This window comes from Gossypium raimondii, chromosome 2, assembly GCF_025698545.1.
Source record: "Gossypium raimondii isolate GPD5lz chromosome 2, ASM2569854v1, whole genome shotgun sequence".
NCBI classification, from domain to species: Eukaryota; Viridiplantae; Streptophyta; class Magnoliopsida; order Malvales; family Malvaceae; genus Gossypium; species Gossypium raimondii.
The window spans coordinates 2,277,379-2,297,612 of NC_068566.1; the positions used below are offsets into that span (position 1 = coordinate 2,277,379).

Consider the following 20,234-nt stretch of genomic DNA (forward strand, 5'->3'; position numbering starts at 1 on the left):
TTTGTTGAGTTAAAACCTTCAAAATAAAAAACGTTGGGATGTACAACTTTTTTCACAGCTGATTGAGAATGAGATATGTGAAATGACATATCTGACCATGCTTGCTCAAAAATTACTCCCTTTGCCACATGCTCTCAAACCTAATTAATTTGCAAATAAGGAACTTAAGAAATTTATTTATTTAAATTTTCAAAAATATTCACTAATTAATTTCCGCAATGAAAGTTTTAATTCCTTGGTAATAGTGTTTTATTCCAATAATTTCATCTAATAAAAACTAAAGTATTATAAACAAATAAATATTTAGCAATAAAATGTGTCATGCCCTTATTTGTCATTTTACACATATCATCTATCAGCTAAGTTTTACCAAACACTTTAAATAAACAGTTAATGGTCAAACCAGCCACTGCAATCAGCTACTAGCCAATTGCCAAACAAGGCCTTAATAACACTAATAGTTTACCACTATATATATATATATATAAGTGATTTAATAGCAACCTAAATTCTTTATTATTACTAGAAATTCTATCACGTATATGCATGAAGAAATTACGTATTTAAAATACGAGGTATGGTTAAAAGTAACATACAATAAATAATGAAACATAAGACTTGAAACTAATTAATAATACTACTATATGCAATATGTACGATATTAAAATAGAAAAAATTAGATTAAATTGTGAGTATAATGAGTTTTAAACACATAAATACATTAGATTAATAATAGTAAAATGCAATATAATTGTTCATCACGGTGTTGTCATCGATATTAAGTTGATGTCGAGTTAACTTGTGACACCATATAAATCATTAACATTATCAATATATATACAATTGATGAAGGTAATGAAGTGTGCATAATACAATTAAAATGTACAAAACATTTCAAGATAAAACTTTGGTTAAGCGGTAAAGTTAAAGTTTTATTAATTATTTGTTTGTTTGTTTTTAAAAGTACTCTAGAATAATATAGCTTCTTTTAAATACGATAGTACATTTGTGTAATTTTTCTAACCGAGTTAATGTCCGATTGACTCAATATATAAACTCAATCATGGGTTAAAATAATAGTGACTTGTATATTATTAGACTTGTTCATAGCTAGGCTTCCTATCCAAACTCAAAATTCGCCTAAAATACAAGAGTATTTAAATAAAAGCACAAGACCCAGAAATGGGTTTAAACATTAAAATTAGCCCTGTTTAAAATAGGGATTGACCTTTAACATATAAGGTTCAAACCTAGTCCCACCATCCTCGATGGTGAATTAAATGAAATGAAATTTGAAATTTAATAACTCTATTTTAATTTAACTTAATTTAGTTTATTTATTTTTATAATATTATTATTAAGGATCAGCGTGGTTAGGTTAAAATTTTTGTAATAATTCATAATAATTCAATCCAGATTAGTTCGGTTTTTATTTTTATATTAATTTTGAGTTTTGAATTTTTCGATTTCATCTTAACAAAATGTATTTTGTTTTATAGTTTTCGGATATTATTAGGTAAATTTTTAAAGTGTTTTTTCATAAATATTTGTAAAAAATTGAAGTAAATAAAAAATACTCAATAACTCATGTATATTTGTTTTTGAAAAAATGATTTTTATATCGTATTTTAAGTTATTTTCACTAATTTAATTATAAAATATATTTTATATCATAAAAATTAAAATTAATTATAAATTAAATAAAATTAGATTTCAATTTAAGGTATTCTAAATCTCTCCAAACACCACATTTCAAATAACTTTCCCATTTTTGGGGTTTTTTCTGTCTTAATTATAATTAGGTTCAAATTGATATCACCATTAGTTGGTGTCGTTAAAGTAATAACATAATTTTTTCAGTCTTATTATAGGTTTTTATAATATATGCTCTTTTTTGATACAATGTATAGAACTACCTAGGGTTGTAAATGAATCGAGTTTGAATGAACAAACCTTTGTTCATGTTCGTTTGTTTATTTTTAAGCTTGTTCGTTTTCAGTTTGTATTTGTTAAGAATTTCAAATTTTTGTTCATGTTCGTTTATTTAAAATTATGGGTATTCATGTTTGTTTGTTTAATATTCACGAACATGTTCATGAACATATAATTGAACATGTTCATGAACAATGTTAATAAATAATAAACAAACAAACCAACGATAAATACATACACACATAGTTTAGATATAAAATAGTCAAATATAAATATTAGTAATTATATTATAAATGAAAAATACAAACCAATATAATTTTATTAATGTATACTAATAGAATTTTTATAAGAAAATACCATTAATAAATAAACGAGCTTGTTCGTGAACATAAATAAACCGAACACACCTCTGTTCGTGTTCGTTCATTTATTAAACGAACATAAAAATTTTGTTCATACTCGTTTATTTAGCTTAATAAACGAACGATTCACGAACAGTTCATCGAACGTTTTATTCATTTACACCTTTAGAACTAGCCATAGTCCCTCCCCAACCCTAAATAGAAGGATAATGTGTTTCAGCGCACTCAAACCCACGTCCTTTTGCGCTAACAACAATGTGAATACCAATTGAATTAAGACTCAATCGGTAAAAAAAACAACAACCCTTAACATCTGCTCGACAAGTAAATATATTATTGATCCGACCTGATTAATCCATTAAACCTCATATTTTAACAAAATTAAGCTAATAATTAAAAAAAAAGGTTACAATCAATTCTCTCATCTTAAAACAGGCAAGAAAGACAGATCTTTGCCAAATTAATAAATTGGCTCAAATAATTGAGAGAAAGAGAGTCAAACAAATCCACTATAAGGAGGCAAAAGCAAAGGCATAGCAGTACTTATTTATGTGTTTATTTTTTCGTTTTTGTGTTTTAGTAGGGATGGGTTGAAAATTATTGAATGGTGATAAATACCCAATCCACCACATGTCAATCTTGTTGTTGATAATTAATAATTTTTTATAATAAAATGAAATGGACCGTCCATATTCACTTTACTAAGGTTGACGTTGAGCAAAGCCAAAGCAAACAAAAATAATAAAAAAATTTAAAAAATTAATTTATGAGCATCATGTCGTGTCCCAATCTGTCCCCAATGGCCACAAATTTGTCCAGTCTCTACCCACCCATTTTGACTTTTGCCTAATCCTTTTTCATTTAGACCCTTAGAGATAAGGTTTAATCAAACAATGTTGCTGGGTGAAACTCGAATTCAGTAATTATCGAATTGAATTTGAGTTCAAATACTTAATTTAAAGCAAATATGAATTTGCTAGTATTTAAACTTATACCCTTGTTTAAAGCTATTATGAACATACATAAAAATCTTATATTGATTCATACTGTGAATTTTAAGATCTAATTGAATGAAAATAAAATATGTTTCACTATTTTAATAATATTATCTAACGATTTTCTTAATTTTAGCATAGTAAAAGGACTAAATCATAATTAGACATTAAAATCTATACACCAAACACAAACCATAGTTAATTAGGCTTCCCAACTAGGCGACCTATTTTCCCATAGTCAACTCATCCCTAACAAGAAATTTGGGTCCACATCTTTCCAATTGTTTGACTAAGCCCCTTTCTTTTACTTTATGATGAAAATTGTCGTACTATTATACCCAACATTTATTATTTTTTATTGAAAATTTCGTAATTATATTACAAATTAAATTAAAATTAAATTAAAATTAAATTAATTCAAGATAAAATTTCTAATGTTGTTTTCAACCCTCACAAAAATTTTAATTCGAGATTTTATTTTGAAAACATCTATTTTTTTACCACTCGATTTAACCCACATTGCTTCAATGATGCAAGAGAAAATAAAAAGTAATCTAAAAACAAGAATCCAAAGCAAAACAATTAGAAAAAACAACAAAAGGTGGCATTGGAAACTTTAATTTGGAATTGAATTTTCAATCCCTCAATAAGTGCAAAATCTAATACCAAATCTAACACCTTTTTCTTCCCTTTTGATCTCAAATGGTCTTTCAATTAAAGAAAGCACAAAGCATATAATTTACAAGGAAATAAACGAGCAGATTTGATAATATCCTCGAATCCCGAACATAAACACTAAAATCAACATTAATAATAGAAAAAAATATTGTTCATCTATGAAGATTCAAGTATGGTGGTTTCTGCAACAGATAGAGAATGGCTATGATCACCTTCATATGTAACTATTAGCATTGAAGCATCATCTAAAGCTCTTTCCACATGTTTTCTAGCAGGACATCCTCTTACGCTACTGCACTTATAGTATCCCCTGTTTTAACCAGACAAAACGTGTTAGAAGCAGAACAAATAAGAACTGAAAGAAATTATTTCGAAAGGGTTAGATTTTTATGTTATTTACCTTGGATGTGGTGAACCCTTGATTGGTTTTTGACCATATTTTCTCCATGAATAATCATCCGGTGGAATATCAGCCATTTTCAAGCTTATCGCAGGAACCCTTACCACCCTTTTCGTCCTCTGTTTTCTGTCAAAAAAAAAAAAAAGAAACAGAACAAACATTTTAAAAGAGAGAAACAAAAAACACGGCAAATTCATGCAAGAAAATATGGGATTATGTACCTTTTTTTAGTAGAGCAATGACAACGACAAGAAGAGCTATTGCATTTAATCCCAGAACCCAAGTTCTCAATACTACACTTTCTCTTCAAAGAAGACGACAATGGTGGTTTACCAGCGGAGGAAAGGTTACTAATTTGAAACGCTGATGAAGATGGTTGTTTATTACTGTTATTATCAGTAGTCGTTGTTGTTGATGAATACGAAAAATTGATGGTTGTTGTTGGTGAATCTTTTCTTTCTAAATAAGTGGTCACCGGCAGTGGGATCTGTTGAATCGGAGTTGGTTGATAAACCTTGGTTTCATGCTCTGTAACGGTGGTTGTTGGTGGTGGTGGTAAAGGGGCTCTTCTAAAACGAGCATGGCCGGTCCTGGTTCGACCCAAAAGAGAGATGACTTTCTTGAACTTAGAAACGGCGGCGTGGGCGGTGACTTTACAGTCCATTTCTAAATCCATGGAGGATCTCGTCGGAGAAGATTGGAACTTTTTTTCTTGATTATTGGAGGTGTAATTTTGTTGGGTTTGGGAGAGTAATTTAATGAGTTTCTCGACACTTTCGAGACCAGAAGCGGCTTCTTGAACGGCGGTTTCTTCCATTTTTGATGAGAAACCATTGTTGTTGTTTCTGTAACTAAGCATCAACTCCATAGCCATGTCTGCAAATAAAACCATTCAAAGAAGGGGAAAAAACAAAAGTGAAAAGAAAAAGAAGAGAGAAGGAGAGTTGATAAAGGGCAAGGGTGGACTTATGGTCAAATTGCGTGACTAAGCTGTCATCTTTTAACATTTGTAATTTATTTCGGGTTTTTGGTCCCTTAACTATGATCAAATTCGTGATTTAATCCTAAATACTTCAATAGTGATCTTCAGATTTATAGGGAGGGGCTGATGGTATAATTGCAATATAAGTCTCTCAAGTATTAAAATCTCAATTTAACTTTTTCTAGCTTTTTGGTTAAATGAAAAAGTTGCATTTTAGCCCCTCTCATAAAAGTAAAGCATTCAATTTATGTCATTTCAATACAAACTTTTTACCTTTGCTACTCAAATTTTTTAATTTTATTTCGGCTTTACCCTTCTCCAAATAATTAACACCGTTAATTATTTCAATCAATATTCCACTCAAAATAATTAACGATGCTTTAATCATGAATTTTGTCCTACTTTACTAAAACTAAGGAGTTTCTCCCTCAACTTTAATTTGTCAAAATTAGTCCTTATACTTTACAAAAATTTATAAATTAATCCAATTAATTGACACTACTAAACCTTACTGTTAAACCATTGACTCGGAAATTATCAGTTGAACCATCTATAAGCAACAAATCAACGAAAAAATCAATAATTTAACTTCACATGTTTACCAATAAATGAAATAATTTTTCAATACTCTTTAATTTATTTTAATTTGATCATCGTATTTTATGAAAATTGAGAAGTTAGTATGAAAATCAAAGTGACTTCCAAATAATCACATATAAAACCAAAATCATTAATTTGACCATGAAGTTTCCAATTTTACTTTATAATATAGTTTTCATGTGATTATTGTGGTCCAAAGTAAAATTGGCGTCAAGGAGTGACATAGGGGAAGGTGGAGTCAAAACATTGTCCGGAAAATTTCAGATCTGTAATAATTATTAAATTTAATAATAATATATTATAGTAGAGTAAGAAGAAAGTTGTTGCCAGCATGAAAGAGTTGACTTTTAAGATTTTAGGGCTAATTTCTTGACCTTTGTCTTTGTCATTTTCTTAGTCACGATACATAATTGCCGTATAAGGCCACTCTTTGCCAATCAAGATTGATGTTAATTTTTAAGTTTTTAATAATTTTATATTAATTTTGGATTCGATTATTATATAATTTCATTATAAGCATTAGGTCTTACTCTATTAATACTCAGGTTATATTTTTCAATTTTTAGGAGAGTGAGAAAAGAGAGCATTGTACGAGTAAGACTTTCAATTAAAAAAAATTTCGTGTACTTGGAAAATCACCTAATAATTGAAGTAAAATGTAATTATTTTTAATTACATGTATAACGTGTTTGGGTAATCCATTGTAATTATTAGGTGTTATTGAATTAAGTATAGTTGAAACACTCAAATTCCACTATGCAATTCTTAGGGGAGTGCGACTCGTGAGCGTTCGATCGAATTGAGTGAAAAATTTCGAGTTAATCGAGTTGACTAGTCCTATTTTATCATCCTAACTCAATTTGAATTTTTTTCGAATTGAGTCAAGTGAAATGAAATTTGAGTTGAGAAGAATCGAGTGAAATATTCGGGTTAAATTAAAATATGTCAAATTAAAATATTGTTACAGTATAACTAATCTCCTGTTGAAACACATAAATTTGAAACCATATATATTTGAAAAATTTTTCAAAGCAAAATAATAAAAACTATTTTAGTATGATAAACTTGAATCATTAATTAATTTATTTAGGTCCCAATATTATTATTCTAGAAATTTTTAATTTTTAACTTTATTTATATATTTTTAGATTTTTTTGAAATATTTATAATTTTTAAATTATAAAATTTGAAATTTTATAAATATTCTGAATTTTAAAATCTATTTTGAATTATTTTGTAATTTTGTTGAGAGAGAGACCAATTTGCTCATTTTCAATATTGACAGAGACTAAAAACGTATTTACACCAATTTATTATTCGAATTATTTGAATTGTAAAATTCAACTCGATTCGAACTCGAAACTCAAATAATTTGAATAACTCGATTCGATTAACTTAAAATTCAATTTTTTTTAATTGAATCAAGTTTTATTCACCCCTAAGTGTGAGAATTAGGGTAATTATGTGAGAAATTACAAACACGTACATGATTTAAGTTTAAATTTTTTAATTAAAAGAGGGGTATTGGATTGCTTGAGATCGAACCCAAACTCTCATGCCTACAACATAATACTCTTAACATAATTGTATACCATGATAATAACATTTTAGTATTAAGATATGTATATCTTTTTTAATATAAATATATGTTATTTTACTATCTCCTTCTCTTTTAAATAATAAAAAATTTATTAACGAATGATAATTTTCATATATTTTGATGTACTAAATATTTAATTAATTACAAATTATTTATAATAACAGTATTTATTATTAATTATTTATACTCGACAAATGATCAACCGGTGATGACAATAAGTACATGTTTGATGTTAGAGAGGAAATAGTCCATCAAATATGACATACTAATGTAATTAGCTAAAATTGAATAAGATGAATTTTTTCTTGTTAAATTTAGACATAATGATAAATTAGCTTCTAATGTTTACTCTAATCATTTTCGCTTAACTTTTAAATTTTAATCAATTGAATAAGTGCTTTTGAAAAGCATTTCTGAAAATGAGCTGAAAAGGAGAAGTTAAAAGTTTTAGCTTTTCCTCTCCCAAAAGCACTTTTGGTGCTTAATTACTTTTTCACCCCTTCAATAACATAATATTTTCCTTTTTTTTCTTGGTACTTAATTACAAATGTGTTAAAATCATTAATTAAAAAATATTTTTAAAATACTAATTATAAATATTTAATGGTTATATTTAAATATTTAAAATATAGTTTATATATTCTAATTAAATTTTATAAATAATTAATATTTATTGCTTAAAATATTTAAAATTTATATTTTATATATTAAAATATTAACAAGTTATAATAAATTTTTATATTCTTACTAAAATATAATAATATTAACTAATTTAAATATTATTTAAATGCATATTTGTTACTTGATAATAACATGTCTAAAATGAACATTTTATTTCTCAAAAGTACTTTTGACAAAGAATGCTAATCACTCAAATTTTAAACCAAACTTTTCAAAAACACTTCTCAAAAGCACTTTTCAAAAGCAATAAAGAACTGGCCCTTAATGTATTGGATAGACCCTTCAAACAATATATATATATTGAAGTTTGGAAAAAATTAATATATATATATATATATATATATATTTGTTTGTAAAACAAATATACCCCAAAATTTTTATTTGAAAGTTTGCATAATTCAAATATGAAAAGAATGAATAAAATATATAAAATGAGAAGCAACTAAGAAATATATTTGGTCACACAAGGATAAAAAGGTCAATTCAAATCCTTGAACTTGACATCCCTAATTGCATTTCCAACAAGGATTATATTCTAATTTAAAATGTTTTGGTCTTCAACTCCAATTTCATGGAACTTCAACTTTGACCACTATTCTTTTTGAGTGATTCTTTGTCCACCACATGGATTCACATGCTTCAATTTCACATAAACTACTATATATTGGACAATATGCCCTTTTATGTATACTTAATCTAAGCTTTTTAATGAGTAAATTGTATTGTTTTGAAGGAAATTTTATAAAATAAATTATATTTTTTAGGGTTATTTTTGTCTTTTAAATATTTTATATAAAAATAAAAAATATACACATAGTAAGACTTGAATCATCAAAGGCTATCGTTTTCAATATTTATATTTTACTACTTCAACTAAAGCATCATCTGTTATTTACATAACCTTTTATAAACATATTTGTTACATAATTCTATTTTTCAATCACGTCGTGGTGTGATATAATTTAGTTATTAGTAATATCTTTTAAAATTAATATTAGTAATATATTCTCAACTTTTTATACATGCACAGTTTTTTTCTAAATTCTTAAAATTGGAGTATTTACTGATTATAAAGTTGAAATAAAATACAAGTATACATGTATTTATAAAAATATATTTTGTTAAAATGGTAAAGTTGAAAATATAAAGTTTCCAGTATCTTATATAGGGTGAGCAAAATCCGATTCGATTAAAAAACTCAATAATAAATTTAAATTCGAATTAAATAGTTCGAGTTATTTGGATCAACTCGAATAAAAATCAAAATTTTGATTTAACTCAAATATGAATTACATAATTTGAATTATTCAAAATCCGAATAAGAAAAGACAAAATTACATTATTTTGATAAATGTTTACCTTTTCTAAAGTTAAAAGTCAAAACCATTAAGTTAAAAAGTAAAAATACGTCGTTTTGATAAATGTTTACCAATCAAGTTTAAAGACAAAACAATTATATTGTTTATGTAGTTAAATAATCTTGTATTTCATCTACTAATTAAATAATCGGTCCATGTAAACGCAACATTGAATATTAATAATAGGACTCATCAACTCGACTAACTTAAAATTTTTTATTTGATTCGACTCGATCGAATGCTCACCCCTACTATACTAGGGTTTTTCTTTAAATTATCTTTATAGATTTTGTATTCTTATAATAATATATGTTACATTTTTAAAACAATGAATTTTAAATATTTTTTAGCTAAATTGATGTCTCATTAACTCGTGATAATATTCAATTAAAAACTTAATAATATTATCGATAATAATTTTTATAAAAAAATTGAATAAATCCAATAAGACTAGTTTTTAATAAATTTGTTTTAACACTATTGATCTTTATATCTAGTAACACTATTAATATATCAAATAGGGATAAATACTATAACTATACATGAATTCGATCTAATGTACAATTGTATACATTAACTTTGATTTTGTGCAACTTTATACATGAAATTTTGATTTGATCCAATTCTTATAAATTATTAACACAAGTATTGATATAACACCATTTTATGAGTATATATATTACATGCATAAATAATTATATCTATCCAATATAAAAATAAATTGATGTATTTATTTATTTAAATGTGTATGATTAAATCAAAATTAAAGTTCTAAGTATATATTTGAACCACAATTAGAGTTTCACGTGTATAATTACATCAAATTAAAATTTATATATATATAATTACACATTAAATCAAAATTCATATATAATTTGAGATCTATCCTATTAAATATTAACCAGTTTTTAAACACTAATTAAACTAGTCTATAAATAAAAATTGTGAGCAGGATTTGATGTAAACTTTTGTTGATAATGGAATACTGTTGTGTAGGTTGATTGGCTATTTTTTTTTGCAAAGTTTTGATTCCTTGATATTGCCATCTTCAATGTTCCCAACAAGGATTATATTATAATTTAAAATTATTTATTCAACAGTCAACACCAAATTGCTAAATCAAATAAAAAGAGAACACCAATTGCATGAAACTCAACTTTGACCACACTCTTTTGTGTGATTCTTCATCCACCACATGGATTCAAATGTTTGAATTTTACATAAATTAATATTGGACAATATGTCTTTTTCAGCAACGGTGTTAACTTTTTAATGTTTAATTCGAGTTTTAGGGTTGATTTAATGAAAGTTAATTAGTAATATTACTGGGTTTGAATTTTCATAACTTTGTTAGTAGAATAAATTTATTTAATTTTATGTTTTGTCAAATACAGTCCAATGAATGTGATTTAATTCGGATTTTGGGGTTGATTTGATGAAAGTTATTTGTTAATATTATTAGCTAATTATGAATTTTCATGAAATCAACTTTAAAACCCGAATTAAAATTAAAAAAGTTAACAATATTACCTTCGGTACTAAAATGTATAACTTTTATCAAATAAAAATATCATATTGGATCAAAAATAACATAGGTATCATATTAGAAAAAATTTCTTTTATAAATAATGAAATATTATTTCATATATTGTTTTCATTAAAATTATTCACGAAATATTACTTTTTATTTTTATTAATAATTGTATACGTTTTCATTATTTTGTCAATAATAATTAATTTTTAATTTTATTTTGAGTTAATTGCACTAAACATCCCAAACTATGCAGTCTAAATTGATCCTAAACTTCAAAACATTCTAATTACATCCCCAAATCATCGATGTTATATCAATGAAGTCCTTCCATTGTTAAAAATTAAAACCGTTAATTTAACCATTAAAAGACATGTAAAATCTTATGTGACATACTTTAAAATGAAAATTTTAGAGAAAAATAGAATATTGTCGCATAACTTTTAGAATTAAAAACTAAAAATAAAGTAAAACTGAGAAAAAAAAGAGAGTGGACGATGGTTTCTGTAAAAGCTTTGAAACCCTCAAAACTAAAATTTTTATAACATCCATTTTTACAATATTCATTTTGTTAGAGATTGTGTGATCTGAATCCCGTCACTTGTTGAAGAAATAAATACATGGCAAAAAAAGAGGATCTGTGAGGGCGAAAGGCTAAGGGCTGCACAACACAAATTGAATCCGTATAGAACTATTCTTCTTCTATTTGACTTTGATTAAAACAATATTTTTCAACCCTTAAATAGTTGTAGTCAAAACTCCTCTTGTATTTTTCACTTTTCAACATTAGTGAATTTCTCCTCCTCTGCCCGTGAGTTTTTCCCCGAAAGGTTTTTCACGTAAAACCTGTGTGTGTGTTTTTTTCTTATTTCTTTGCGATCGTTCTACCACCATTATCGACGTTTATTATAACACATTTTTCTTTAAAATTTTCATTTTAAATTATGTCACACAAGATTTAACGTCTCATTTAATAGTTAAATTAACGATTGTAGCTACTGAAATGGTTTTATTGATATAACATCAATAGTTTGATAATGTAATTAGAATGTTTTAAAATTTGAGGATCAAATCAAGATGAGAGTCATAGTTTAGGGATGTTTGGTGCAATTAACTCTTTTATTTTTTATTTTTCATCAAGCAATTTTATTTCTCCTCCAAAGTTTTAATCAAAATGTCTCTTGAAATTCAATGGATCTAATCAGCAAAAGATAAAATTGAATGGATCTTATCTTCTATTCATGGATCTAATCTACTTGTTTAGTACATATATTGGCAATAAATATAAAAATTATTTCACAATCACATGCAAAAATAGATGTTGACCCTTTTATCTACTCAGACCAGACAGATGCACCAGCCATTCAATTATTTTCTAGGTTTTAAAACTCTAAATTTTCCAATATTAATAATAATGGATCTTGGCATTAAGGGTTAAGGGTCTAATTAAAATTTTTAAAAATTTTGAGGGTTTTATTGAGAATTTTCAAAATTTTGGTAAGTCTAATTAAAACTTTCAAAACTTTTAGAAATTTTATGAAAATTTACAAAAAAAAAATTTGAAGAGCCCAAGTGAATTTTTAAAAGTTTATAAATAATAAATTTCAAAAAAAAAATTAGGGGAGAATTAAAATTTTAAAAAATTTTGGGGCTGAGACCCCTAGGCCCTAATGAGGATACGCCTTTGTTTAATAGATAAAAATAAATAAATGTTTGTTAAATCAAATGGTAAGAAGCTTGATATCTTTTAAATAAAGTCTCGAGTTCAAATTTTATGAATGAAGAAAACAGTGTTAGGAAAAATTTATCCTCCATTTAACAATTCAACTCGATTCAACTCTAAATTTAATTCGAATCGGACTATCGATCCTATAAGTTCTTATAAATAAATAAGTATAATGATAAATTTAGTCCTTAATGTTTACATCTTTTGTCAAGTTGACCCTTATTCTCTTTTTTTTTAAAACTAAATTCAATCATCAACCTTTTAAAAGAGTCGAATTTAACCATCACATTTTTAAAAAGAAACAAGTTATTATTTTTTAATGAAAATACTGACTAAAATGTTAAATTTTTAAACATGACAACATGTATGGCAATCCACGTGTCATGTCAACATGAAATATAAGTGGACTGCTACGCAAGTTGCCACGCCAACATCATTAATAGATTAATGTTTTAGACAATATTTCTATTAGAAAAAACGATTCGAATCCTTTCGAAAAGTTAATGACAAAATTTATTTATAAAAAGAAAAGGACCAAATTGACCAAAGATATGAATATTGAGAATTGAATTTAACATTACCCCAACTAAAAAAGGAAAATGAACCAAAATGTTCAAATTTCAGCCACGAGATTGCAACCACAAAATTTGGGCCTGTGGTAGCCTACAAATTAATGTTCAAAACTTTTTATTCAATCATTGTTTCAAGTTATTTATATAAATTATTTAATTTATTTTAAATATTAAAGTAGGATAATTTCTTAATATTACGTGTGGGATTGAAAAACTTGGCTATTAATACATAAAAAAGCAAATTCATGTGCATGGTATTCCATTAAATTTGGTTCATCAATAATTCCTAAATTATGATTTTCATTGTAAATCAGGAGATACAAAATAAATAAAAATTTTAGAAAGTTAAAGTGTAATTTTATCATTATATTAACCTGTGATTTCTTAAAATTTATAGGGACTATGTAAACAAAATTTTTTTTCCAGGCCAAGTCCATTGCCTACCCTTCTCTTGGCATGACATGTGGCGACCACAACGACAATTAGGGGGTTTACACATAATTTGGTGATTTTGAGGGTTTTATTGATTGCTTATATTTGGTTATGAGCTAAATTGAGTGTTGTTTTCGGTTAAGGCTTAATTGATTATTAAATTATTTTATAAGTTTTTTTTTTGGTTATATTAAGCCTTAAAAATATTTCAATAAAAATATTTAAAAATAAAACTTTATTTGAACATTCGAATATTTACTTGGTAGTCATGTAATTTAAAAAATGATGTTATAATGAATCTAAATTAGATGTGTCCAGGGGATGAGCTAGGTCAAGACTTGGTCCCAAAATTATTTTCAAGCTCGAGCCCATTCTGGCCTACCCACTTAACCCAAAAAGCCCGTTTTACTATTAAAAATTAATAAAATAGTAAATACATATATTTTAATTGATATTTTATATTTTTTATAATTAAAAAAATATTTTTATTATTTAAATTGAATTCAGGCTAAGTCGAGTTGACTTGAGGTGAAAAATGTTTGTCCAAACGGACTAGGCTTATCGGTCCAAGCAGGTTACCCAATCCACGGACAAGTTTAACCTAGATTTAACAAAAGAATTTTATCCGTGTGAACTATTAGATTTACATTTTTAAATCCAAAAGTTAGAAGAATTAAATTTCAAATTTAAATAGATTTGAACCCAAAATATTAAAATCTTTACTTATTTTAATTTTACCATTTTAACTAAAACCACGTTTTTATTTATGTAATATTAAAATATACATATATAAAAGTGGATTTTGGTAGCTGAATAGTAGCTTAAATAAGTTTCAATGGACAGGGTTAAGCAAATGGAACAAAATCAAGGTTAATAGATCATAAATTCATGATCTTGGTAGCCTGCAAACAAAGGAAGAATAGCTTACAAATCAATCTGAATGTTTAATAGTGTATGAAAAACAGTGAGTCAAAAATGTATGAAAATCCCTTTCCAACATGCACAATTTCTCATATACACAAGGTATTTAACAAGTTGACTCTCAACCAAATCCTCTAAAAATTTATTTTATTTTCTTCTCTATACAACAAACCCTGTAACTTCAAGCAGCAAAACTTTCACATGCATCACTTGCAACATCAAATGTACAGCAAACATTATAGACCAAAATACCTTGGACGGCAATGAAGGTTGTGTTCCCTGACATTCAGTCACTTTCAGCATTACCATGTCGTTGGTTTCGAAAGTAGCTCAGATGTACCTGTGCCTCCAACATGCAGAAGCTTATGATATTGTTTTTGCTCAGACTTAAATAAAGGAGATGATTTAGAAGCAGTATACCTTCTCTTTAGCTCTCGGAGTGCCGGACCGAGACGATGCCACTAATGGTGGAACAGCTCCTTCTTGCAGCACCACACTACAAGACTTAGAGCTGCATGTGCAGAGATATAAAAGAGCAGCCGCGGCATGTTCCTTTCCTCTCGCTGAACCCAATTCAACAACCTCAACAAGCCTGGGAATCCCACCCTCTTGTGCATTTGCGGTCCTCCCTTCAGGAATTGTAGCAAGGTTTGCCAAAAGAACGACTGCCTTATCAACCATTCCAGCTTGCACAATTCGGGCCTTGTTTTCATTAAACAAGGCTGATGTTGCATCTTTCTTTCCCCTAGGAGTACCATTCCCCAGCAAATCAACAAGAGGCTGGATTGACCCGAACCTTCCAATCCTGGCTCTGTTAACCTCAATGACCGAAAGGCTGAAGAGAGTGGCAGCCGAGTTTTCTTTAGCTACTGGACTTCCAGTCTCAAGCACATGAATCAGAGGCTCAACCGCATTTGCATTAGCAATTGCCGTTTTGTTGTTATAAATATTTGATAAGAAGTGCAGTAACAGCATTTTCCTGAGTCTTTGTATCTGGTGAACAAAGCAAATCAACTAACAAGCTAATTGCCCCATAGTTGGCTATTATAGTCCGATCATCTTTATTTTGCTTGGAAAGTAACCTGAGTTGAGCTGTGGCTGCCCTTTGAGTGTCAGTTGATGTACTCTTCATTTCCTCAACCAACTTCTTAACCTCGGTTGCACGAAGCGGATAGACCTGATTTAAACTCGTGGACTCCATGGGATCAGGCTACTTCACATTGTTTGACTCGCACCAGTTTGCAATCAGTGCCTCCATTGTGTAATTAGGTATAGAAAGCGTGTGAGCCAAAGTCTTCCGTGTCTTGGGGCACACAGTGATCCCGAGATCAATCTATTTCTTGATGAAAGCCTGTTCATATGTTCGTCCCGATGCCACAATCACCGGATCGGTTATTAGCTGTAGGGAAAGGGGGCAAATGAAATCAGGAGGTATAAGAACTGGGCAACAGGTCTGAGATTGTTTTTTTAAGACAAGGCGACGATGCATGTGGGTTACAAGAGCAATAAGTTTATCAATACACTCGACTTCTGTAGTTATTTCAGCTTGTTCAGCATTCTCCTTCAACTTTTCAAGGGCAACAGCCTCTATCAGAATCTCCATGTTTGAATTCAAGCTCAAACTCTCGGCAATTCTCACTAGTATTTCTGAGCTTGGTCCAACACTACCCACTCGATCCCATACGGCTTCCTTAATGACGGATGATTCTTGTTCATATCCTACATGCTTAATTTGCTGCAATCAATCATACCACTTTGTTAGACCTCCTGAAATGTCGATACCTCTTAGCTTTCTTTAAACATAAAAATCGAAACAAAAGGATATCTAATTATTTTCTTACATCTTAAAACTTTACAGGTCAGATGCCATTCACCCTCCAGTAGATGACCTCTCATCTTAGTAAAAACCTTTGGTAATCATTGAGACAATATGATAATTATGATCTACTTGTAAACATGAAAACAAAATACGAGCTTTAACTTCAATGATTTTGGGTTGTAAATTACCTCAAGAGATGCTGAACTCAATTCATAAGGAAGATGCTGATTGGAAGACTTTAAGAACTGGTATATGTATGTCCAAGCTAGAATTTTGAATATTTGATATTAATGACTCAACTTGCAGAACCTAGACATAAAATGGAAGGGAAGGTGATTATCCAAGGTATTGACTGATAGTTGCTTATAAGAAAATTCAGTTTTTCTATGATATTATTATCTAAAACGCACCCATTAAGGCAATTCTCCGCCTGAATATGATCAAACAGTCAAGAATCCGGACTAAACCTACTCGGAAAGGTACAGGTCTAAAATGGGTTGCCAGGTTTCAAATTTCTGTAGCAATTCTTCTACAGAGAGACACAATTCTTCAAATGCCTTGCTAGCCCATTCAAAGAAGATAAATCAGCCACTTGAATCTCCGAGGTCCTTATGTCTCACAACTCTCTTAGCTTTCACGATACCATGCTTCAAATCTGACTCGGTAATTTCATCTGGCTGTATGCCCCTCTTTGGCATTTCATTAAAATGGGTTACAGCCTTCTTTACATATCCTCTTTTACAAAAAGCCATATATAAGAACTGTATATGTCACATTATCACCATCCTCGCAAAGACAACTAAGCAGTTTTGAGCAAGAAGCCTTCCTCACTAGAAATCCCTGCTTATGCAGCTTAAGAACAAAGTTAAATGCCTTTTCTATTAGTCCTGCTTCACTATAACCATCAACCAAGGCAGCTGCATTTCTAGCTAGGCCACCAGCAGGGACCCTATAAGAAACAGTAACAGGCTTGTGACCATGATTCTTCATCTGCATGAACAAGTTAGATGCTTCTACAACTTCTCAACACTAACATATGCCTTTACTACTGCAGTAGACAATCGAAGCAAAAGGTTTGACTCTTCTCCCTTGAGTTCATCTTCAAGAGTTTCAAACAATTCCAAGACTTTAAAACGCAAATTCTCAATGATTTCCAGTAACATCGAATCCAAAATCCTTTCGCACCGGCACTGACACAATTTTTTTCAACTGCAGGCGGTGTCCTCCGCAAGGATTGCCCCAACATCTATTAGAAAAATCAATAAAATTAAAGAGAAATGAGCAGAAGATGAAGGTGTGCATACCGTCGATTCAGTTCCTATATGATAATAATTAAATAAATCAATTAATTTATACAAATCAAAATCATCAAATCAATTTAAGGAATGCAACCGAAATAATTGAATCGAATAAGATCAATTTGATTTATCCACGAGTGAGTCCAACTATAAAGATGAGTGTAACAGTCAAAACTCATACTAATGAGGTTACATTGCCTGGAACTTTGATGCCAAAGAATCAAAACTCAAACTGAAATTTCACCATATATATGATCTAGGAAGACATTTAATTAAGCATAAAACATGCTGAAAAACAGTTCCATCAAAGATACTTCATCTATTTCTTATTCTTATTCTCATCAACACTTTCATTCCCTTATTTGAACTCCTCTTAAATCTTCACAAAGATTACAAAACAATTTTTCCATTTTGATTCATAAAAAATAACTATTATCATTAACCCAAAGCAATTACAGCAGAGAATAATACCAGTCAATAACAAAGATTTTGACTAGACTTGTCCAAGGATTGGGTAGTTGATTTGACTCGACTTGAGCGGGGCTTGGATAAAGATTTTTGTGTCTGAGTTAACCCGGCTAGACCCAAATTTAATTTCAATAATAAAAATATTTTTTAAATTTAAATTTAATTATAGAACATAAAATATCAATTAAAAAACATTTTTGAGTAGTAAAATAAACTTTTTGGATGGGACGGGTGGCCTCGAAAATAGGTCTGGGCATGAAAATTTTCTTAGAATCGGGCTTTGACTTGGTCCGGCTCATGAAGAGCTCTAATTCTGGCATATATATATTGTTGACTTGCAAGTTACCTTTATAAGAATCTGAGATCCTACAATGAATGTGTGTGCGTCGGAAGACAACTAAAGCTTGAAGTCAAAGGTGTGTCAGGTCAAGACGTGAAAGACGATGATGGTGGAGATATGGAGGGCGAAAAGATTATACATCTGACTATGTACCATGGTGGCAAACGAACGACGGTGGTCACTTGGTGGATGCCAAATGGTAGTGGCTTAGTGGATACCAGACGGTGGTGGGTGTGTTGAGACTGGTAATTAGATATAGAGGTTTGGTTTTTACTTTTTAGGCCTTTTAGGTTTTTTAAATATTAAAGGGTAATTATAAAAATAGTCACTTATGTATGGTTTAAATTACGTTTAGGTCACTAAACTTTAATTTGTTACGTTTTGGTTACTATAACATTACCAATTTGTAATATTTTGGTCACTATGTCGTCATCCAGTGTTAATGGTGTAACGGAAGTCTTATGTGGTACAAATATACTGTTAAATACTGACGTGTCAACCACATCATCACCACATAATTTAAAAACATTTTTTTAAATAACCTTTTTTTATATTTTTAACTTTACTTTATTTCCTTTTCCCTTATATCCTTGTTTTTTCGTATTCTTTTCATTCTCTTTAATGTTCTCTAGTCTTTCCCAATTCACCATGTTTGAAGCACACTTCTTCTCTCAAGCTTCATCCACGCTTTTTAATGGATATGATTCAAAGAGTTGATTTAATATAAATTTAAAAAATAAATCTCATATATTTTTCTTGAAGCTAAAAAAGGTAGATTTAATAATTTATTTTAAAAAGAATAATCTCAGTTTTTTCTTCTTTCAAACTAAATGAGAAAAGCAAAATAATGACAGATTTTTCATAGCGACAGTCACAAGCCCAATGATATGTTGTAAACTGACATGTCAAATTAAACTCTTTTTTACACTTAATGAGCTTATACTCGAGTATTTTATAACTTTATTAGTACTTTTTAGTAATTATAAGATTTTACTTTAGAATTTAGTTTTTATGCATTTTGAGTACTTTTTAGGACCAAAATGAAAAAATAATGCCTTTGGGAATTTAATGGATAACTTGAGCTTGTACAAGAAGTGGTGAAGGCCAAAACTTGAAGAAATGTTGCCATTGTGGTCAAGGTCGCGACACCAGATCCTTGGTGTTGCAACACTGAAGCCTTCCATCACCACGAGGACTTAAACTTCAACAAAATCACACTGTAGGTAGAATGTTGATGGAGTCACAACATCAAGGGAGTGATGTCGTGACATCAACCTTTAGGATCGCTACATTGAGCCTTCAAGGTTGCGATATTGTGGGCAATCACCAAGTTTGAGGAGCCCAAGTCATCCAAATGTGCAAGTCACAACAGTAGAGACCACAGTCATGACACTAAAGCTAGTAAACATCCCTGGGAGTAGAATGTTGAGGATGTCACAACACCAATGTCTAGGTGTCATGACATCAAAGTGTGATGAGGCAAAGTCTATAGGGGCAATTCTTAGTCAATTCAAGCTTAAGTCAGCTGTTTAGTAGGGT

At 29.1% G+C, this 20,234-nt stretch overlaps 1 protein-coding gene and 1 pseudogene across 1 annotated transcript; both read right to left on the bottom strand.

The window, feature by feature from the left end:
* Positions 1-3,871: 3,871 nt before the first annotated feature.
* On the bottom strand, positions 3,872-5,323 carry LOC105787640 (probable WRKY transcription factor 15). Its single transcript, XM_012614122.2, has 3 exons — positions 4,589-5,323; positions 4,368-4,493; positions 3,872-4,277 (listed from the first exon to the last, which is right to left on the bottom strand). The coding sequence occupies exons 1-3, from the start codon at positions 5,257-5,259 to the stop codon at positions 4,124-4,126; spliced, it is 951 nt and encodes a 316-aa protein (XP_012469576.2). The 5' UTR covers positions 5,260-5,323; the 3' UTR covers positions 3,872-4,123.
* A 9,380-nt stretch (positions 5,324-14,703) lies between these two features.
* LOC105787641 (U-box domain-containing protein 4-like) lies at positions 14,704-18,910 on the bottom strand (annotated as a pseudogene).
* Positions 18,911-20,234: the final 1,324 nt, after the last annotated feature.